General features: G+C 40.3%; 1 protein-coding gene across 1 annotated transcript; it reads right to left on the bottom strand.

Moving 5' to 3' along the window:
- Positions 1–1,484: 1,484 nt before the first annotated feature.
- On the bottom strand, positions 1,485–16,626 carry LOC129777568 (cyclin-G-associated kinase). The gene is made up of 5 exons (XM_055783921.1): positions 16,343–16,626; positions 15,576–15,946; positions 12,612–15,515; positions 12,385–12,546; positions 1,485–3,397 (listed from the first exon to the last, which is right to left on the bottom strand). Exons 1-5 carry the CDS (start codon positions 16,473–16,475, stop codon positions 3,287–3,289), a joined length of 3,681 nt encoding a protein of 1,226 aa, XP_055639896.1. The 5' UTR covers positions 16,476–16,626; the 3' UTR covers positions 1,485–3,286.
- Positions 16,627–17,541: the final 915 nt, after the last annotated feature.

Genomic DNA, 17,541 nt, shown 5'->3' with positions numbered 1-17,541 from the left:
CGTCTGGAATAACCTGTCCAACACCTTATGATCGTAATATTGTTTTTGCTATTATTCTGATGTTTCATAACACGGCACTCTATTGATTATTCGCCGAAAATGAATAAAAAATATCCTTGAAGTTAACCTACGGTTTTAGTAGCAGTGCAATATGGTGAGCCAGTCTCAGGATAAGAAAACATTTAAAAATAAAGCTTTTTTTTTAATGAATCAATAGTAAAACAGAACGTCAAAAAATTTCTCAGCTTTGTGATAGCAGATAATCATTATCCATTTGAGTTGTATGAGTATTCCATTCCCCCACAAACTGTGGATAGTTTATCTGCATACAAATTATGTAGAGTGCCACAATCCAAAAAAATTATGAGCAAATATTTACGTGCTTAAACAAAAAAACACATGTTGACATATTTGCGCTAATTTATGTTTTTTTATTAATTCAAGGTAATCAAGGTCTTTTCTAGACACCAGTTTACTCGGCCCCGAAAAAAGTGGTCTGTATTTGGGCAGGCGGAAAAATATATCTCGCAAGACCACGTGTTCGATGTCGTAAAAGCCTTGGCCAATAACGCATTTACATTAACTCATAAAATTAGTGATTTGAGAGGGATTATTGTTTGTAGTCTCTTGATTAATTTAAACACCATCTGAGAAATCCTCTGTGAAACATGAAACATTAAAGTCGTCCTATCTGCTGTAGCGCATTTTTTTTATTTTACCCAGTTTCATCGAAGTAAACGCGCTCGGAAAGGAAAATTGAACGCCCGGATGAGAGAGCGAGAATCGTACGTCATAGAGACACTCATTCCCATGGAGCAAATTCTTGTTAGGAGTTGAAAGCAAAACGAGGAAGGAGAGTAACTCAATTATTCGAACTAGTTTCAGTCTAGCAATGCTTTGGTCAACTCAGAGTTACCAAGAGAAAATCATTTGGTTATGATGGGTGAGGATTAATAGTTAGTCGCAGTTTGCACAGATTACGATCTGTGCAGTTTGCGATTAATCGTAAATCACATCATGCTCCCTTGTTTTCCATCCTTGCTTTAGAGTATTCCCTTCTATACCATTGCATATGGTACACATTTACACAGTAGCCATTTAGGCATAAGAGTTTTCCTTCTGTTCTTCCATTATCCAGTTAGACCGGACAGCGGAGACAGTTGATTGGTCATTGTTGAGTTATTTATAGAACAGCAGCCCGATGTGTCTTGCAGAGCAGAGCAGTTGTATGGATGAATTGATCTTATTTCGGCCGTGGATCGATTTCCATCGCTGATTATTGTTGCGTGGACGTAGTTATTCTGTAACAACACAAAGATGGCCCTGAGTTTTGAACTCACGATCGATCGCTTACTAAGCGAACGCGCAACCAATGTGACTACGGAGACCTCCTTCTTATAAAGACGGTCAATCCAAATTCATCTACAAAGCTTCTTAAAATTAAATGATCGGCATTCGGATATATGAAGGATGAAAGTGTGGAGTAGTGTGTATTCGAAATATTATCATGTATCATAATTATTGATAATTTCAACTATATTCCATCATAAATATAATACCTATAATAAACATATTCACATTCTCGAATCGAATTCATAGTTAAGATGTTATTCTTTGAACATAACTCAATTCTAATCGGCTGTACGCATCTGTTATGCACCCATCATCACATAATCCCTGTACAATCTTATTTAAATAAGGACAGTCACAAGCAAAATTTAATTATTGCTATTATACACATGTAAGAATCGGTAAACCTTAGGAATGCACCACTTCAATAAGTCTTATATAAAGAAAAAAAAAGATAAGAAAATAATACAAATAATATTGCGTTTATTGCAAGCCAATTTTTTGGAAAAATAAGAAATTTACGTTCACGAATAGTAACGGTTACGAAGCTTGAAAAGCGGCGACGAAAATATAAATCACATACACATAAACTCTAAAAAACTAAGTAATTCAACCTAAATTTTATGTTATGCTTTGAAATGAACAAATTTCTCTGTCTTCGAAATGTGTAATGCAGCCCAAGCATTCAATCAGTATCAATCACAGCTTTTTATCTTCCAACTTATTCTATTCTTCATAACCGAACAAAGTGTAGTAATTTGCTTTTTATTTCTTGCTATTACAACAACGGTTAAAATTGTGTCTGTTTTATTATACATTTTTAATTGAGGGATGCAAAATTGATTTCTTTCATTTTCTATTTATAACACCGAGAGTAGATATAATATATACGTTCACGAAGAACTAGATTTGTTATAACAGCTTAATCTCATCTTCAACATTTTCAACGTTTCAAGCGTTTCTCATCGCTCATGGAATATAGCGGATGATATACCAAAAATATCGTATGATTCAAATAAAAAGTTGCGTAATTCCGACTCAAAGAATATCCCAAAAGTGACCGGAATTGCCAGCCATTTTGTAACAAAAAAAACTCAAATAACTACTCATAATCATATAATATCTGCTCAAATAATCCAAGAATAACAAATTTATGATATTTTATGCGCTGCAATCGTGATATATTCACGATGTGCACTGAATGATATTGAGCATCCATCGCGGTAGATATCCGCACTGTTTACCGAAATCAGTTATTAGGAATAACGCATTTCAATTGAAAATACAAATCAAATTAACTCTTGAAAAACTATAACATCGAGCCTGACTCACCAGGAACTAACACTGCATTTGCATATCATAGGGTTACGACGTAACGACGTTCAGCAAATTAGTGGCCCGTTCTTTTGAAAGTTGTAAAGTTGTTGTATGCTAGAGGCGTGAGAAAAAATTGTATCGTTTCTGAAGTAACATCCTGAAAACTTAATCTGTATTGAATAACGATCGAACATAAAGTTCGACCCTTCAACATACAATTAATGGCCTCGAAAACTTCTCCAATATATAACTAAAACAATAATAAAATGGTGGAGTTCATCAGCTAGACGATGTTGGACAATTAATCTCAAACAATATGCCCTGGATTTTTGAAACATGTATGCTCCACATCAAATTCTCCATTAGATGTAAGATTCGTCGTAGATTACTGAACAATTTTATTGTTCCGACTTTTTGCCAACAGAAATATCGATTGATGGCACATTGGAACTTCAAGTTTACTTACGGTCAAAATTAATGTTTATTGGAAGCCATGCGCATGCGTTTCTTCGTGGTCAGGAACTAAAGTTTAAGTAATGCATGTGATTCAGCAATCACAGTTGATGCCAATGATAGATTTGAAATGGTTGTTTGGTTAGTGTTTTTTCTCTCTATCACATTAATTTGCGAACAAATTTTGCTGCGTAGCATCATTCTCGAACTCACTCCAGGCATTGTTAAGCTCCATGAAAATAAGTTTCGCCATGTCCTCATTCTCCGTACCGGTATGCTGTAATGAACAATAGACACATTTAAAGATTTCCAAATGAAATGCATGAAAAAACAACTCCACAAAAAAATTTCAGTACACCATAGAAACATTTATTGCCCCCTAGTGCTTCCACGTGCCAAATTTGGTTCCATTTGTTTGATTAGTTATCAAGTTATGCAAAAATTTGAGTTTCATTATATGGCAACCCCTCCCCCTTCGAGAGGAGGTGCTAAATTTATTGCTAAAACCTACACACTCCAAATTTTGCTCCATTAGCTTGAATAGTTCTCGAGTTATGCAGAGGGAAGGGGTCTGGAACTATCAAATTGAGCTCTATTAATTCTATTCACTCGGTAAACTTCACTTGGGATATTCAACACATACGGAATCTCAACCTTGAAGGGGAGGAAAAATACTGCATCGCAATCTATGCGATCGTACTCGAAGTTGTGTTGGTCGTCACTCATTGGTTTCTTTGTCCTTATTCTGATTAACGCGATGTTGTTGAATATTGAAAAAAAACGCATGGAAAACATTTCATAATATGTTTTTCATGAGTTTTTCAATAGAAAAACAACCATCTTGAAATTGATTACAAAAACGTTATTATTCGTATTCCTAAAATTGTTATTAATTAATTGTACCTGGTTGGTGAATAAATCACATTAGGACCGCAACATATTGTTACGACACGGCGGGTAGATTAAAGTAGAGGACGAATAAATGTAAGCAACGAACAAATGTAAAACATATAAAAAATGAACTAAAATAATTGAAATACAGCTTAAAGCATATACTGAAACAAAACATACGATTTCGTTATAAAGAAGTCCGAAACGAAACCCGCTCCCGTAACAACACTAAAGTCTGCATCCGAGATAATCTGAGCACCAAAAAATTGTAATGGAACAGTCATTATGCTTTAAATTTCCAATGTAACTATTTGTTTCATAAGTATGGGCGATGGTTTACAAACTCACACGGCCGAAACATCATTATTCAAAATTCATATGGAAATCTCGAACTTGTCACTTCACTCCAACCATAATACTTATGACAGACATACAGCTGTAGTTGCGTTGTACTTCGAAAATTGTATGTCTGTCACCATGTACAGCGCTAGAACCATGCAAGCAACTCGGTACAATCGCTGTACCTGTACCGACCTGTTTTACCGCTGTACATGGCTACAGTTGTACTGTGCGCAGCGCCATAGACGGTTAGTTGTGGGTAGCATGAACTAGCAGAATCAAATTACTTGCTAAACGTTCTTTTCATTGACTTTCTCTTAAGTTAATAACTCAGATTGGAAACTTGTTTGTTGTGTTTGATAGTTTAGACACTAAATAAAAACCTTTTTCATTGAAATATGTGGTGGAAATTGGAAAAATATCTGATTGCCAGTTTGACATACGGTACAATGTACAACCAAAGTATGTCTGTCATGGTACGATGGTACCTGTACAACGCTGTACACGTACAACGCAAGTACAGCTGTATGTCTGTCCCTGGTATAAGAGTTTGTACAGATTCCTCAGCGAAGTTACCGACAGCTCTGGTGTTTTGGAAATGTTTTGCATTTTGAACTCCCTGCTTCTTTCAAGAAAGCGTTCGCTTCATCAGAGCCTAATAGCGAATTCGTTTTTAAAACTGAGTTAGTGCAACACTGACTCTGTAATAAAAAAACCTTTTCAGTTTCACGAAGGCGGTGGTTTGTTGGTATGTGTTATATAGTCTGATTTGTTTATATTTGCGACGTACAGTGTCGACGTCTGGTGGCGATATTAGTGCTTGGGAGGTAAATTATTCTCTATCAGATCTATCAGATAGTCCTAACACTCACTTAACCCTTTGTCGATGCATTCCCAGTTTGTTCCACAAATAATTACTATTATAATATAAAATCATCATTAGACACAGTTTTCGTTCAATATACAGCCATTCCATGCCAAACCGATATAGTGGTTCTCAAATTTTCGTCAAAAGTGGTAGTTTTATTCTTTATCGTAAATTATTAGACCAGTATTTTTTAATTTTTTTGTTAGGCTGACCATTTCCATTTTAGGGTGGTCCGAAAATCAAATTTTTCCACTTTTTTCAAAAAATGACTTTTTTCAAAAATTCATAACTTTTGAACTACTACACCGATTCAGATGATCGACATATCAAATTAAAGTCAATACCCCACCCAATACTACAACTGCAGGAAATTCGAATTCTGCTCTCGTTATTATTGATTGTATTCGTTCTTTATTGTTTTCATAGTCTCGGAACCAAAGGCGCTATATTTTTTTATATTTTTTCTGGAAAGCTAAGCTTTTCACATAACATATGTCGAAACCAGAGAGGCGTTTTTTTTCGTTTTTAAGTTATGATTTTTCAAAGTTAACCGATGGTCCGAAAAATCATTTTTCCCCATTTTTTCCACTACAAAACTTTTGATTTACTGGACCGATTCAGATGATCGACATATTAAATTAAAGTCAATTAGCTAGTTTTGTTTCAAAAAATATTACACTCTGAATAAAAAAGGGTTTTGCTTTCGTAATTATTGATTATAAATGTTTTTTATAGCTTACATCGTTTCGGGATCACGAGCGCCACATTTTTTTATATTTTTTCCTGAAAGCTGAAGTTTTTTTTCACATAATATATCTAAATACCAGAGAGGTGTTATTTTTTCTTTTTAAGCTATGATTTTCCAAAGTTAACATGTTTTCGGTTTTCGTTCAATATTTCTATGCGACTAGACTGGATGTATGTGACTATAATCCAATTAATTGACAAGTGTGTTATTTAAAAAAAAGGCTAGCTAATAGCCTTTAATTTGATACGTCGATCATCTGTATCGGTTCAGTAGTTCAAAAGTAAAGAAACAAGTCATTTTTGGGAAAATAGGGAAGAATGATTTTTGGACCATCGGTTAACTTTGAAAAATCATAACTCAAAAACGAAAAAAACGCCTCTCTGGTTTCGAGATATGTTATGTAAAAACTTCTCAGCTTTCCAAAAAAAAATATAAAATAATACAGCACCAAACAAATACAATCATTGATAACGAAACCAAAATCAAAATTCTTTGCAACTCTGGTACTTTTTCAAAAAAGATCAGCTTTAATTTGATATGTCAATCATTTAAATCGGCTCAGTAGTTCAAAAGTTATGAATTTTTGAAAAAGTCATTTTTTTAAAAAAGTGGAAAAATTGGATTTTTCGGACCACCCTAAAATGGAAATGGTCACCCTAACAAAAAAAAACAAAAAAATACGGGTCTAATGGTTTGCGACAAAGAACAAAATTTCCACTTCCCACGAAAATCTGAGAACCACTATATCGGTTTGACATCGAATGGCTGTATATTCCTGCGATATCGATAAAAAAAGTCTTATTTCATCACATAACATAAAAAAGTATAAATCGATACGTTAAAGTAAATTTTCATTTATAATTTTGATTTTGAAAGCGTGTTTATTCCACCTGAATATCCATCATTATTTTCGCACACGAAGCTTAATGCCGTGTACGCAAATATACTGTTCAAAATCCAAATTTGAATTGGATTACGATTCCGATAATACAAGAGCAAAAGCAGCAGCTTTTCCATTTTCATAATCTTTATTTTTAGATTTTCCAAAACAATACTCGGAGCTTGACAGTTCAGTATAGTTGTATTGGTGAACTCGAGTGCCAACCCGTGAAACATCTCAGTGCGAAACCAACGGTTTTCGGGGCGAACCTAGTGTGACACTAGGTTGAAAGTGAGTGAATAAAAAAAACGTTTTGACAGCAGTTAGTGTGGCACTGGGGTTGAAACTGAACAAAAACGAATTCGCTATAGTATTTTTCAGTTGGGCGTAAAGTCTTGTTTAGACCTCTCATGAACGTGAACGTGAACAGATGTTGAAAAAGTACGATCACTTCACGGTAAACCACATTGCGAACAAAAAAAATCTCAGAAAATCGTAATGAAACGAATGTTTTTGTTCACGTCCACATTGAATTTCGCCAGTAAACGTAAAGTAAGTAAACATCGAGTTTCAATAAAGTAATTCGGATAATTCGAATCCTCACAAAAAGCATTCATATCTCACTATCAAAGTATAACAATAATAGTGCACGGAGAAATAATTTTCAAAATGCCTTGAAAAGGTTGGCTTAGAGTTCCCGTGAACGTGAACGCGAACAAACACTTTTTTGTTAATAAAGCGCGATTCACATACAATATCCACATACCGTTGCGTAAATTATTCTTCCATACAATTCCTATTGATATATACATTCACATACACAAACAACGGCAAGTCGAAGTTGCCATTGCCGGTGTATGTGAATGTTTGCATAAGAACTGCTTGGAATAATAATTGACGCAACGTGACGGGAGGGAACGTGAACGTGACGTGAATGTTGTATGTGAATCGCACTTAATTCATCAATTCATACACAAAACGCGAGGTAAACATATTGATAGAAATGGATTAATTCAATATTTCACTACGATTCACCGTGCAATTGAGATGTTGGTGAATTCAACATACATAGTTCGCCGGCATCAGTGAACGTGAACGCAATGGTGAACATAGACGTCAAAATATTTCCCCGTTCATGTTTACGTTCGAATGTCCCAAGGCATTCTGAAAATTATTTCACCGTGAACTGTAAAAGGATATGTTTAGCAATTTTCATGTTTTCAATGAAAATTTTTATATGAATGCAATTTCATTCAATCGGATCTCTGCGCGGGTTAAAAAAACTTCGTTGCTTCGGGTTGATTCGTGAACAACTGGAGATCGATGTATATTTACTTCACGTTTACTGCCGAACTTTTAATATGAACGTGAACAAAATCATTCTATTCACAACGATTTTTTGAGTTGTTTGTGCGCAATGTAGTTCATTGATCGTACTGTTCCACCACCTGTTCAAGTTCACGTTCACGGGAACTCTAAAACAGGCTTTACTGAACAGAAATGAATGCGGACGATTTAGAACTGCCTTCGAGGATACGTTGAGCAGCTCTCGTTTTTTTCTGTGAAAATTTCAATATGGATGCAATTTCATTCAATTGAATCTTTAAACGGGTCGAAAAACATTTGGAGTCCTTAGTGAACAGTTGACCGAATGATAGAGTTCCTTCGAAAATGCGATTGGCGATTGTTTTGGAATGTTTCGCATCTGGTGCAATACACCGCATGAGCAAGTCGACATTTTGTCATATTATTAATCAGGCCTGTGATGATATTGTACTAGAGTTTCGAAGCGAGTTTATGTTGAAGATCGCAGCAACCGCTGATAATCCGAGGCTTTGACGTTCTGAATTTCGTTCTGAATAAAGATTCATTCCACTGTTAACTGTTACTAAAGACAGACGTGTTTGATTTTCACTCTACAAGTGGTTATGGGCCCAGAGCACGGATATTTTTCAAGATTATTCTAATTTGAAGCAAAAAAAGATGTCCACGACCAGAAGTTCGGTTTCCGGTGCTGGATCTGGAGCTGGAGATGGCAATGGAAGAGGCAGGACTGAAGCTGGAAACGTTCGAGTCGGTAGAAGTTCCGTTGCGCTGCCGGCAATTGAAAAGCTCAGAGGAAGGGAGAACTATTCGTAAAACGTAAAACTTGACCGCGGTCCGGTCAGCAGCAGCACAGAAGGTGCTCTGTACAGCAGGGCAAGTCGGAAGAAGCCCACAGAACCAAAGGACGGTGGAAAAGGTGAGAAATTGTGCTACAATTGCGAAAAACCCGGGCATTTTGCAGCCAAATGTCCCAATGCCAAGAAGTCGACGGTGAAGGCGGTGAAGGACGGTGGACGATGCCAGTAAGAAGGTAGGCGTGTACTTTCTCGAACGGAAGGACCGGGCCTTAGGTGCGTTCCGGAAATTCAAAGCTAAAATTGAGAGACAAAGCGGAAAAAAGTTGAAGATTCTGCGTACAGATAATGGGACGGAGTACATCAACCGAGGGTTCCGTGATCTCCTGGAAAGTTAAGGTATCCGGCATCAAACCACATGTCCATATACGCCCGAACAGAATGGGGTTGCGGAACGTATGAACCGGACATTGGTGGAGAAAGCACGATGTATGCTCAACGATGCCAAGCTTAGTAAGCAGTTTTGGGCGGAAGCAATCTCAACAGCTGCCTATCTGGTGAATCGTTGCCCGACACGATCGTTGGGTAACAAAACGCCGGAGGAAGCGTGGAGCGGAAGCGAAGCCAAATTTACAGCACCTGAAGGTATTTGGTTCTCAGGTAATGAAGCACGTGCCTAAAATAAAGCGGAGGAAGTTCGACCCCAAAGCAAGAAAGGTTATCTTCGTCGGCTATTGTAGGACACCAAAGGCTACCGTCTCTATAATCCGGAGAATGGTGAGTTCGAAATCAGTCGAGATATTGTGGTCCTTGCAGAAGGTGCGATGAATGCTCGTCTCGTCGTGAAAGGATGCTCGCAGAGGTCAGGTATGGATTACGACGAGATGTACTCTCTCGTGGTGCGATATGCGACGATTCGTTACCTCATGGCGCTGGCGGTCAGATACGATCTGGACATCGATCAGATGGACGCCGTTACGGCATTTTTTGCAAGGAGAATTGAACGATGAGGAGATCTACATGATGCAGCCGCAGGGGATCGACCAACGAAATGGAAAGGTGTGCCGTTTGAAGAAAACGCTCTATGGCTTGAAGCAGTCAAGCCGAGTATGGAATGCGCAGCTGGATAGCGTGCTCCAGAAGTTCGGGCTGAATCGTTCTTCAGTTGACCGTTGCTTGTACTGGATGATTCGTGGAAACAAACTGATGTTCGTCACCATTTACGTTGACGATTTTGTGATCTTCACCAACGATCGGAGTCTGAAACGGAAACTGAAGAAGTATTTGTGCCAGCAGTTCAAAATGAAGGATCTCGGTGAAGCCATGTTCTGTTTGAGTATCCGAATTACGAGAGACCAAGCAGAAGGAAAGCTAGGGCTCGATCAGCAAGCGTACGTTGAGGGAATCATCGAACGGTTTGGCATGAGCGAAGCGCACCCTGTTTCAACGCCTGCAGATCTACGGCTACGTTTTCACGCTACAAGGAGGAGCCATATCGTGGAATGTTAAAAAGCAGCCAACCGTCGCTTTGTCATCCTGTGAAGCAGAATATATGGCCCTGTCGCGTACAATTCAGGAGGCCATGTGGTGGAACAACTTGCAGTCGCAGATATTCGAGGAACAGCATCCGATACCTCTTAGTGCGACAACCAATCTGCAATCAGCATCGCGACAAATGGATCATACAACCCTCGCACGAAGCACGTGAGCATTCGCTATCACTTCGTGCACGATAGCCTACAGGAAGGAGTGGCGCAGCTGTCCTACGTACCGACGACCGAGCAGCCAGCTGATGGTTTTACGAAGCCCTTGGCCGTCCAGAAGCAGCATCGTTTTTGCGAACTTGTGGGTGTCTCGGATTAGGGAGGAGTGTTGAAGATCACAGCAACCGCTGATAATTCGAGGCTTTGACGTTCTGAATTTTCAATAAAAATTCATTCCACTGTTAACTGTTACTAAAGACAGACGTGTTTGATTTTCACTCTACGAGTGTTTATGCCGTTCACAAAACAAAATTGGATGGATGTTGCAAACGAATTCAACTATCGCTGTAACTTTCCAAATTGTGTTGGAGCAATCGATGGTAAACATTAAACGGTTTAGTATTGTAACATGATACCAGATCGTGGCTTTTGATGAAAGACAGCAACTGTTCCTCAGGCACACTTCCTGGTAATTAATAAAATATTGACTTTTCATGCCACTAGTGCTGATTGCTTGCCAAATAAGAATTTTGACGTGGGACTACGTCTAACCGGAATATATACCCCCTATTTATTCCGGTGAAAATGAAAACCTAAACACAGAACATGCAGTACAAAATGAAAGATTTGGAATGCTTATAACTCAAACATTTATTGATACATCGGAAAAATGCTAGGAAATATTTCTACGCATCTATCCCAATTAATAAAATGTTATAATGCTTATCAATTAAATAACTGTCAAGCGCTATCTAAACGCTCTAACTCCCCCGTTTTGATTAGCTCGATTTCCGGTTTCCCCAACACAGCCTGTTAGGTCTCGAAGAATCGGATTATCCCTGTACCAGATTCCATCCGTGAAATATTTCAAACCACTCAATAGTATCATACGAGTATAAAACGGGAACCGTTAAGGCTATACTCATGTTTATCGCCTACGGTTTTTTCGTTAGGCTTTAGGCGTTAGGCTCTTATTCCATTGTATTTAATTCCCGCCGCAGTATTGTAGTTTCCGGTACTGAATAAAACACAGAAATTTGATCACGTTCCTCTCAATTCGCGAGTTTGGTGTTTTATTAAGAGTATATCCCCATTTTATCCCGTCAATTTGTTCAACACAACGTATTCGGGTCCTATACCGCAGTTTAAGTGGATGAGTAGCAACTATCATCATTGAATACTTGTCGTTCCCACGCTCCCACGTCATCCCGATATTCGCTGAACGGACTTCCGATTACCTGCAATTTGGATAGCGTCAAATCCCCATCCCCTGTGTCGACACCCCGGAGGCTGTATACAACACAGCCATCTAAACTAAGATACCTGCGGAAATTGACATTGCAAATACATGCAAGTTGAAGGAACTGTTGCACCCACCGAAATGTGTTTCCTAACACAGCCATCAAAACCAAGATGCCTTACATTATACGGCGTTCGTTCAAATTCATTACTTACACAGCGAAAATGTTGAATTCAATTGAATTTGAAACTTGGTTCACTCAATCAAACAAATGATTACTAAGCCACCGGTAGTCCTAAGTCAACCTTGGGTTTATATCTTAGGTATAACCCACCCATAGTTTTGTATTCGCATGCATTCCTGCAGACCGGAATGAGTTTCCCCAACACAGATTTCAAAACCAATCAAAATGAGATTTTGTTTAGAACCGAAACCGAACAGGTTCAATGTTTCCTTGTGGTACAATTTTACTTACTTTATCCGGATGCACTGCTAAACAGGCTTTGCGATATATTTTCTTCACATCGGAAGCGCTAACCAATTGATGCATCTCACATTTCGTCCATTTAGCACCAGGCCAAAGTACGGTATGAACTGTACAAAGTAATGCACGAATGTTGCTTTTCTTTCCCTCCGTCTGTAAGAATGAAATGCGTTCATTTAGACACCATAAGCACACACACAGCATACAAAACGATTTACCCATTCCAGTAGCTTCACACGCTCTGGATCCATCTCTTTGACCAGTTCCTCTTTTCGCATGTCATTAATTGTTCGTGGACCCTGATGCTTTCCACTGCCGAACGAGTATCCCTGCGAGCCTAGAATGTCTCCGAAGATGTCACCTGGTTTCTCTTTTTGTCCATTCGATCCATTGTTGGCAGGCTGCTTCGGGTGTTCGAAATGGGAACGGCTATAGTCCGGGCGCTGTGGATCATTTGGACTTCTCATCTGGTGAATTGGCGTTGAAGGTGCCCTCGGCGAAGGATTTGCAGTGCTGGCTCCACTGAATTGATGCGTAGGACTAGAAAATTGCGTGGACCGTGGGCTTGGGGTGGTTGTGGGAGGAGCCGTACCCGCTTTGTTCCATCCCGTCGATCCCAGACCAGTTGCCAGACCACCAATATCTGCAAATGGATCCTTGTTGGGCGGTTGTGGCTGCTGGGTTGTTGGTTGCGTTTGGTGACTATTATGGAACACACTTGCACTGATACCAGCGAAAGGATCGAATCCAAAACTGTTATTGAACTGATCGTTAGCTCCATTGGATGCATTCGTACCATTTGAAGCTGCCGGCTGGGCAATACCTCCGAAATTATCGAAATTAAGATTAAGACCGTTGAGATCTGTACTCGATTTAGAAGTTTGAAGCGGTACAGGCCCAGAAGTGCTACTGTCGATTGTACCGAATATATCATCTAATCCTGCTCCCGGTTGAGAGCTCTCATTCGGCTGGCTTGTTTCTATGACTGGAGGGGCAAATCCTCCGAGCAAATCGAAACATGCATCGTTCGCCTTTTGTTTAGATTCTTCAACATCTGTTTGTTTCGTGTTGCTCAGATTCAGCAGGATAGCTTCATCCTGCTCGGTTCCAGTGTGAACTTCATCGACCGACTGTGTGGTATTAGCTCTAGGAGGCTGCGGCGAAGGAGGAGCTGGTCTTGGAGGAGGCCGGTGTGATGATGCTGGCTTCGAAGCCGTTGGCTTCGAAATGAAATTTTCCACATTTTCTTCATATTCAAGCATGGAAGCGAATAAAATTTTAGGATCCCGAGGAGCCTTGGTTGGGACCCACGGCGGCTGAGTGGATGGAGGCCGTTCTGAATCGCTAACAAACACCGACAAACCGACATTGAAACCATGCGGTACGTGTTCAACGTCAGGAACGTCGTCTAGTTCAGATTTACTAAAATTAATAAGCGTTTCTTCCTCCGGAATGTAGCCGGTGTTGAACTGGAATTGACAAATTTTCAAACCTTGCGGCCGTCCCATACCTCCCAGCGCATTTCGTGCATGATACAATGTAACGGTCACATCTCCACACACATTCACATTGAGCGTGAGCGAAATCTTTCCTTCGGTTAAGCTGTATAGCCTCATGCGTTCATACTCTTGCAAAGTACTGAAGACTATTCGATCGCCGGAAGCCACCTCTATATAAACGCGGCAACCATCACGTGCCTTGGTCATTCTTGGTATTGGACTGGCGGTTATCGAGACTAATGTGACTGGATTGTAGTGTGGGAGATGAGGCACCGAACGCACAACGTCGCCCAGATAGTACAGGTAGCGCAATTCGGAAGCCCTCATACCTGGCGGAGTTCGTTTCACAGCAAATATCTGCATTGCATCCTCCGGTTCAGTCACGAGCTGGCTATACACTAACAATGCACAAACCATAGTTGCAGCCAGTGCCTTTCCCGAATCCGGACTCTGGATAACAATCATGGTTTTCGGGTCAGCATTTAAGAAACCGTACATATCTTCCGCCAATGAGTACAAGCCTGATAAAGTAGGTGCCTTGTAGGACGGTGGAACGGGTGAATATATAAAACTGCCTTCAACAGTTCGCACTGGTGGTGGTAATCTGGGACAATTACGTGGACCTAAGTTGTAAATACTTATTTTTGTCGGAAGGTAGCGGCTTTCAAGGTAAATTTTTACATCATCAATGTGATTCGTTCTATAGGTTGACTCTAAACCCTCCGATGGGCATGGCATAACTAAAACTCTCTGTGTGATGTAACTGATGTCGAGGTCTGTACGAGCAATGCTCTGCTGAACAGTCTGCATAACCTTAGATGAAGTATCTTTTAGATTTTTCAGGAAACTACCGGCACCTCCTTTGATAGAGGAGAACAAACCACTTCCACCTCCCACGTGAGCTGCCATAGGGGGTGGCTGATGGGGATAGTGATGAACAGGCGTAGCAATGACCGGATGCGGAGGTCGAACAGGCTCTGGGGGTCGTTGGGGATTTTTTCGCTCCGGAGGCGGACCAGCATTTTTTCCAACTGGGGCAGGTCTTGGAGGTGCTGGTCGCTGCGGAGGAATATGATTGGTTCCAGATGCTGGTTCAGGATGATGCATCGGACTGGGATTAGGTGTTGGGCCACTTGGAGGAGTGTTTAGAGGCTTTCCGGTCAGTCCAAGTGGTGCCTTCAATGGCCAACCTTTTGACTCTGCTATAGCCGCCAATCGTTCCAGAACCATAGCAATATCAAATCTTCTCTGGGGATCAACTTGAAGACAACCTCTAATAATTTCTGTAAAGCACGTATACCGCGAATCATTTGGTATTGTATAATTCGCATTGATTATTCTTAGTTTAGCGGAATCTTCGAACGGGTGCTTCCGGTAGCATAGGCAGAAAATAATACATCCCAAAGCCCAAATATCTGTCTTGATACCGATTGGGTAATTATTCCATGTGTCAAGCTGTTCGGGTGATCGGTACATAGGAGTTGTACAGTGTCCCAGCAAATCTTCCAACATATCTCTTTGGTGGGCGCTCCAATTCACATTTGGAGCATAACTGTCAGTTGAAGCTGATCCAAAGTCGCATAATTTCAACTGACCATCACTGCCGATGAGAAAGTTTTCAATCTGCAATAACATTAAAATACAAATTCTGTCTACGATGTGAAATAGTTTGACTACACCCACCTTAATATCTCTATGATTGATTGGAATCGGTTGCGTGTGCAAATGAGCTACTGCTTTACACGCCTGATAGAAAACACGCAGCACCGTTTCGGGAGCCAAATCGTTCTCCAGACAATCATACAACGAACCACCTTTGCAAAGCTCGGTTAGTAAGAGATAGTCTGCCCGTTTAGCGCCAGCACTTTGGGTACGATCAATGAAAGATGCCGCAACAAATTTTACTATATTCGGATGACCGGAGACCTGTTTGAGTGTGTTGATTTCGCGGATTATGCTATTGCATTCTTCCTTATCAGAGCCGAGCAGCCTTTTCAGTGCGTACTCATTATTTGTTTGTATGTCCTGGGCTACAAATACGAATGCGAATCCACCTGAAACAGATGTAAACATATTAATAACTTGAGTAACGACATTGTATGCAACGCTAATCACAACATATGAAAACAAAACAAAACAAACGTCACAGAAACTCTACACGTCTTCCAACAACCAGAATATAAACACGCAAGAGCGAAACATCTTTGTAGAGACAGAGAAAATACATCAAGTGTCAAAAACTTCCTTTCCTCTGAACACACAAAGGAGCACCGTACGCATGAATGATTGATCTCCTTCTCCCTTCTTCTAGTTTTGCAAAACATGATTAGAACAGATTACACAAGCAACAAAACTCGACCTAATTCCTGAGTACTCAACGAAAAGCAATAAATCGAATGATAATCGAAACCCCGTCGCGGAAAGATGCATCGAACATCTTTTCCACCCACCTTCAGCGATAACACGTTTGATTCGCAGCTTGACGTTCGCAATTTCTACGACCTGGCCAACCAGCTCATTATCCTGGCCGACGGAGGGGCCCGCATTGAAATAATTCATAGCCGATTTCAGGAAGTCACTCATCGTGCCGCACTATGAACCTAAACTATTAAGTCAAATAACGATATTTTCTAGCACTGATTGATATTTTTTCGCAGCACTACTCGGAAACCTCCCCTTTTCGCTGCTGGCTTTTACAACATTTGATGGCGATGACTCTTTCGAACTCTAGGTTGTGGAGAGTTTTGCCCTTCTGCCAAAACAACATCCAGTGCTGGTCATAATAAATCAAGGTATATAGAACGATCCGCATCAAGTTGTATTTTTCAGATATTTCATGTCACTTTTGTGAGGGTTTTGCTAATTGCTTTTTGGTTTGCACCGTTTTCGTGTTTTCGTCCTTGTGTTTCGTCGGTGATTCGATGGCGTCGACTGAGGGGTGCGGGGACTGCTCTCCGTACACGATTTGAGGGGTGCAGAAACTAATGGGAAACAAGGAGGAATGATACCGAGATTGATAGATTCACGATGATTTACTAGAAACGTATTTTATTTAAACCTTTCACAAATTCGCTGCCAAGGACGAGTATACTCTACGAGCATCCGGTTCAAGCGCCAGCTTACGCCGTTCTGTTCGGGAGTGTAGGGGACGGTCCACTGGATTTGGATCCCTTTCCGAAACTCTGGAACTCTCGACTCTTGCATTCTTCGCCATTGTCACAGCGGAACCGTGATATGAGCTTCCCAAATTCCGCACTCATATACGCCTCGTACTCCTTGAAACGATCGGTTACTTGATCTTTCGAGTCCAGTACGCTCACTACGGTTAAACCTGTAAAGTCATCGACGAAGGTTACGGAAATTTTTCACCTTCAATGCCCACCGGCGTTACATTTCAGAATGGGAAAAATATATAGGTGCGATATAGCGTCTGTTCTTGAGACGCTGTGTGTGCTGGTCGTGCCGGTTGTGTTGGTGAACAATCATATAGCACCGTGCGTTTGGCACTGTATGATTACACCGGTCGGGTGGTTGTGTTAGTGTATAAATATATCGCGCAACTCTGTGTGAATCAGACATTGTATGCGAGTGATACGTTATTTATACCAAACTGTGACTCAATATGCGCTCCACCACACTACGTTTGTGA

Source organism: Toxorhynchites rutilus, chromosome 1 (assembly GCF_029784135.1).
Source record: "Toxorhynchites rutilus septentrionalis strain SRP chromosome 1, ASM2978413v1, whole genome shotgun sequence".
In the NCBI taxonomy this organism is placed as follows: Eukaryota; Metazoa; Arthropoda; class Insecta; order Diptera; family Culicidae; genus Toxorhynchites; species Toxorhynchites rutilus.
This window is presented reverse-complemented; position numbering and strand designations above follow the sequence as displayed.

What these genes read in the sequence shown, in the direction of transcription:
- LOC129777568 (XM_055783921.1), bottom strand. Translation starts at nt 16,475, where the DNA reads ATGAGTGACTTCCTGAAATCGGCTATGAATTATTTCAATGCGGGCCCC. An exon ending in CAAACGTGTTATCGCTGAAG is followed by an intron (nt 15,947 to 16,342) that starts GTGGGTGGAAAA and finishes CATCTGTTTCAG; the next exon opens with GTGGATTCGCATTCGTATTT. An exon ending in TCAATCATAGAGATATTAAG is followed by an intron (nt 15,516 to 15,575) that starts GTGGGTGTAGTC and finishes ATGTTATTGCAG; the next exon opens with ATTGAAAACTTTCTCATCGG.